At 38.2% G+C, this 6,006-nt stretch overlaps 1 protein-coding gene across 1 annotated transcript in view; it reads left to right on the top strand.

The window, feature by feature from the left end:
• LOC111340678 (uncharacterized) overlaps nucleotides 1–6,006 on the top strand; it is a 7,152-nt gene continuing 1,146 nt past the window's right edge. Inside the window, exons 1-3 of the mRNA XM_022947564.2 lie at nucleotides 1–291; nucleotides 761–964; nucleotides 5,792–5,899. Coding sequence (XP_022803299.2) covers nucleotides 253–291; nucleotides 761–964; nucleotides 5,792–5,899 — 351 coding nt within the window. The 5' untranslated portion in view covers nucleotides 1–252. The remainder of the gene's footprint in view (nucleotides 292–760; nucleotides 965–5,791; nucleotides 5,900–6,006) is intronic.

A 6,006-nucleotide genomic window follows, 5' to 3' on the forward strand; every position in this document is an offset into this window, starting at 1 on the left:
ACATTTGAACCAGCTCTGGGCGAGAGAAACGAACCAAGATTAGATCATCGCTTTTGCAATCTCGTAACCCCACAGAGGAGCAATTATGTATCGGTAAATGGACCAATCAAAGCCCAGTTGACCTTATCAACGACACTTAGCACATTTGGTGGTATCGCTGATGGGACAACGTTGTAGAGACAGTGGGAGAATTTGTTCGAGGCCTCCGTGCTTTCTTTAAGCGGGGGCCTGACGAAGGAGAAAGATCCCCTTATGGAAGCCAGGGTCCCCATCGCTCCGGGATTTGACGAGGTATGGTTCTATTTCGCTGCAGTAATCGATAGATAAAGAATCAATGAAATTTTTGAGAAATTATTACCCTGATATTCACTTATGATCTTGAGCGATGATTCTCATTCTACTGTGTGGGTCATATCCTTAATATTTCGCAAACCAACGACGTTTTATGCCTCGCTGAAGAGTTGATTCACAAGCTGATAAAATCCCGCAAAGTATCTCGAATGTAGCCTCATTTCTTCCTTATCAGGGGTGGCGCTAATTACACGGTTGAGTTCACAAAGTGTTCGTTGTTTGACAGAATGTTTTTGAGGAGTCAGCCGCCAGGTACCAGAAGAGACCGTTTCATCTTTAATGAAGGCTACCGGAAAAGATTACAAACTTAGGAACGATACACGCACGACAAAATCGCTGATCGCAGCGGTTTGCACGCTTGTCATTTTCGATTGTCAAATAACTACGGGGGTTTGTTTGAATTTTACAGAATTGTCCTTCTATGACACATGAATTCACTGGAGCACCGGAGGATTTATCGGAGCTGGTGGATTGCGTTCCACAGACAAATCTGAATTTGTTTGAGATGCACGTCAAACCGGAGCTGAGACGTCCTATCGATGATGGTGGCGAAGACGCTGACATGGAATACATGATGGAGATGAACTTTGAATACGACAATGGAAATGAAGCGGTTTGTGATACTAACACAATTGTAATGTTCGTTAGAAATTCTCTTTCCACAGGGAAAAGGATTTCTAACACCAAGTATCATTATTGATATCTCTTGCTTGTTTACCTCAAAGAGGTTGTTTGGATTGCTCTTGAGTCAGTTTTAATGTAGAGCACTAACTATAAGTTTCTTCGGTCGCGATTTGAATAACAGTGAACAAGGCCATCGAATTTCGCTACACTGGCGTTGGACACTGATTGGAAAGAACATCTCTCGTTATTGCAATTTGTTTACACATGTTCTTAGAACGATCAATAGTTTATTTATTCCAGTCGTGTTTATTCATTCGTTCATTTAGTCATTCATTGGATCGTTAATTCAGTCAGTTGATGAATTATTAAATAAATTCATTCTTTGGTTCGGCTGTTCGTCTGTTTTCACATCGGTTGTTCGTTTGTTTATGACATCGTTAGATCTTCGTTTGTTCGTTCGTTCACTCGGTCGTAATAATAATGATAATAATAATAATAATGATAATAATAGTAATTTACATTTATATAGCGCAGACCTCTATATGAATATATTCAGTCGCGCTTCACAATATCGTAAGATAAAATTATGGCAAAAGTAACTAAGATATAAGAACCTATTGGAACCTACGAATCTATGCACTCAAAGAGAACAATAGCCTAGCTAAGTGAATAAGAAACATGAGTAAAACTAAAAATCTATTTGAAAGCTAGATTAAAAAAATTAGTTTTGATAGCAGTCTTGAAAGTGTCCAATGTCTTTATGTTACGAATTGTCGAAGGTAATGCATTCCAAAGATGAGGTGCAGCTGATTGGAAGGCCCGGTCACTAAGGGTTGAACGGGTCCCAGTGCTTGATATTTCGAGTGATAAAGATTCGTTTGACCTAAGAGAGATCGCTTTTCAATCCTAATTAAATCAGTCAAATAGTTAGGGGCTAGACCATATAAACAGTTAAATGTCAAAAGAAGAATCTTAAACTTTATACGGTAACTAATCGGGAGCCAATGAAGGTGGAAAAGTAATGGCGTAACATGGATGTATTTTGGTGATCCAGTGACCAACCGAGCTGCGGCATTCTATATCCGTTGGAGTTTCATGATATGTGAATTCGGGAGGCCATATAGTAGACTGTTACAATAATCTATTCTACTGGTTATAAAAGCATGAAATAATGATTCGGTAACTGAACGACTTAGATATTTCCTAATTCTACGTATGTTGTCAAGATGATAGAATGCGGATGAGCAAGTTCTGTTAATATGACTAAGCATACTCATCTTCGAATCAAACCAGATTCCTAAGTTTCGAACTTCAAATGATGGAGCAATTTTGGAGTCGCCAACCGATAAGATGCTGATGTCACTGACTGTCTGAAGTTGTTGTCGAGTTCCAATCAGAAGACATTCTGTCTTATCCGCATTCAGTTCTAACTTGTCCGTTTGCATCCACTGACTAATGTCAGCGATACATGATTGCATGGCAGTTAAGGCAGTGAATTCCTCCATGTCATTTCCTGGTCTAAATGCGATGTACAGTTGTGTGTCATCTGCATAACAATGGGGATTAGGAAGATGTGTTTCGATGATCCTAAAAAGCTTGGTGGTGTAAAGAGAAAATAATAACTGCACGAGACAGCTGCCTTGTGGAGCTCCAAATTCAAGATTAAAGATATTCGATAGGACTCCGTCTATAGAGATACGCTGGGTTCTGTTAGAGAGGTACCTTCGGTCGTTCGTAAGATCGAAAGTTCGAGAGTTCTTTTGTTCGTTCATTCATTTCGTCGTTCGTCAACTTGTTCGATCTTTCGTGACTCGCTGGTTTTTTTCAAGTATCGATCACTTGAGCAATGTAAACAACGTTCCTCGAAGCTTTCTTTTTTTATGCGTAGATGGCTAATTGTGAGGCTATCAAATAATTGATCCGGGCCGTTTTAGCCTCGTAATCCATGTTTTAAGATCATGCTTTTGCCTTGGAGCATACTATGAGTCAGCCATTTGGACATTTTGAGAATCTAAATGTTTGAGTTGGAAAAGTTCTATAACGCTGAGAGATGAAATTTTTTTCGCAAAAATATAAGATATGAGGTACCCGGGATCACTGGAACCCTGAGGATTTGAAGGTGACCGAGTTACTCTTTAATTTTGTGCAACTTTTATAAATCAATTTTTAGAGAAATCGATAGCGTGTGGCTAACGAAAAATTTCATTTCACTGCAATTTCGAGGTAGTTTCAAATATTGTTTAAATGGTCTATTTGTTAATAAGAAACTGAGTTGTTATCATTATTAAACAACAGGTTACGAAGTGTCAGGTGCGAATCTCTTGGTGTTTGTTGATGTAGTGTTAGCCTTTCGCCTTTTTCAGTTTTTTTTTTTTCTTTGTAAATTATTACGAAATTGAAGTTACGAGACCACAAAACACGCAAAACCCATAAAATAAGTTTTCTAGGAAAGTCCCGAACTTTTGTTGAAAAATGGATCAACATTTCAATGGAGTCGACCTTTTTCCAAAACTGGAGAAAACTGAAAAAAAATTCTCAACGCTAAAAACTGAGGTAAGCTTACGTGGTATGAAATGATTCTCAGGCCACTGTAATTCTGATAATATGAGAGAAAAGACGGTCTAAAATCGAACGCAGGAAAACCCCTAATGACAGGTGAAGTTTTTTCATAAAAACATCAACAGGGTAAATGACAGTTTTAAAGATTACCTGGTAAAACGGAAGTATTATTTTCCGGTGCAAGTTAAAATTTCTTATGCAGTTCGATGAGTACTCTCAGAGGTCTTTTTTGTGGAATTCGGTAGATAACTAGGTTATCTACTGTGTCTTATCCATCTGCGTTACTTTATAATTCTCATGTTTGCCACGAAATTGCTGCCATTAACATTACATCCTATATATTTTCCCAGTCTGCAACAGAGAAAATTATAGAATCCACCGCGGTCTCCTTTCACTGGGAGCTAATAACTTTCTTTTAACCGCCTTTTAGAACATGACCTCTATTGGGCACATGGCTACTTTCAAAGTTTTCAAAGTTATGACGAATTTGGTTTATGTTCCTTTGTTTCGTCATTATGATGAATGACTAGTTTGATGGAAAATGAAAATGAAACCAGGTAGTTAAGTCTTTCACGCTCGAACCTGCCTCAGGCTTAGAAACTCTTAACGGTGACCAATTTACATTATCAACTTAGTTGCTAAAACTAAATTATCTTGTAATACCACCCACCCCTATCCCCTCTTTCCAATGGCCAGCACCACCATCTGTATTAGTTAGAAATTACCCTGACTACAAGCAAACCTCCCGGTTTTCACGCGCCCGTCGAACCTTTGACCAAGACATTTTTCAAACACAAATTTTACCTGCTATCTCCAGTTATTACATTATTCAAACAACTCAATCGACAACGGATAAGTGTCACCAAGATTCATTCAGCGAAAATTCTTAAGAAACATTTGAGCAGTTGAAGTGATGTGAAGGGAAAGACAAGAAGTGTTTTTTTTTTTTTTTTTTTTTTTTTTTAAAGTAGAACGTACCAAGTTAAATTTGATTAATTTCAATTGAGAGGGATAAAAATTAATTGAATGAGAGCAGAAACTGATAAGCCTCAGGAGCTTAGGGATATTGTCGAAACATAACGGTCAGCAGTCTGCTTATGTCGTGGTATAGACGTCAAAGATTGCACGGTAAGACCTTTCGTTCTTCATGTTGCCCGGTACTCGGTCTCTTCGCAATCTCTCTCAGAGTCGGTGATGAAGATATCTCTTTTTTAGTTCTTTTCAATTACATTAGCAAGAAAAGAAAAGTGTAAATTTACAGGCGCGAGGGAGGACTACAAGTGTCTTAGATCTATTTCATTGTATTCCAGTGCATCTAACGTTAGAGCGGTTAAACCTCATTTGAAACTTGCAAACCCATATTGACTCTTTTAATTTGGGTTTTCTTGACTTTGATTGAAAGAAGCCAAAAAGTAGAAAAAAAAAATGTACATTTTACTACAGAAGTGTTCTGCTTTTTCTCCGTGTGTGACTTTTTGTCACAGGAAGTGGGCGTGCAAAAAAATAGATAAATAAATAAAAAAACGCGGGTTTTTGGAAAAAAAGAGCGTTTCGTGCAATAAACTGCCACTCAAAAGAATTGTTTTGGTCCTTTTTGAAAAATTATAGAATAACGCAATTGATTGGGATTAAAACTTACCAAAAGCAGTCAGATAGGGATACATGTAACTGTAAAGAACAAAGAAGGGACCTTCTTCAGGTAGCCTGCAGGGTCATGCAGTTAGTTTAAATGAGGTTTTGCTTCGAAATCATTGTAAATACGGGCTCGAGCCTCAAGTGAGGGGCATTCAAGTAAACAACTGAGTAGGGGTTTTGTTTTTTAAAGATATTTGTCAATAGGTTGAACTGGGGAAACGATTTTTCTTTTTAACCAGTTGTAGGACGTACTAAAACAGCAATCCTACGTTGTTTCAGACATTCAGTCATCACTATATTTTTTATGTCGAAGGTAAAATGGCATGAACTTTATTTTGCGGCTCTTTGCCCTGCGATTGGTACGGAATCCTTGCACATGACTCTGAACCAATCAGATGCAAAGCTGACACCAACTACAACTTGGTCCCTTGAGAGACCCTTCGGCAATTTGGCTTTTTGTTTTACCTCGAAACAGTTTTTTGATCCTTGTCATACTTCTTTTGCTGATTTACAGTTTTTTTTTTACCTCGGTTTTTTCTTGGAGCTCTAAATCAAAAAGCGTTGCGAAAACTTCTTTGAATAATTTGTGAACTTCTTGCGAGTAACACTTTTCTCTCGGCAGCTGACCGCTGACGAACAAGAACGACGTAGAATTAGAAGAGAGAGGAATAAAGTGGCCGCCTCTAAATGCCGCAAGAAAAGAAAGGAACATGTCAAAACGCTAGTTGAGGTATCTGGGTATCGTATTTATTCGATTTACAGCTCTGGAAGGTCAAAATATTTGAACCCTCGAGAGTGAGAGCTTGTTCGAGGCAGTTCGCATTTATTTTGCAACAA

This window comes from Stylophora pistillata, chromosome 6, assembly GCF_964205215.1.
Source record: "Stylophora pistillata chromosome 6, jaStyPist1.2, whole genome shotgun sequence".
NCBI classification, from domain to species: domain Eukaryota; kingdom Metazoa; phylum Cnidaria; class Anthozoa; order Scleractinia; family Pocilloporidae; genus Stylophora; species Stylophora pistillata.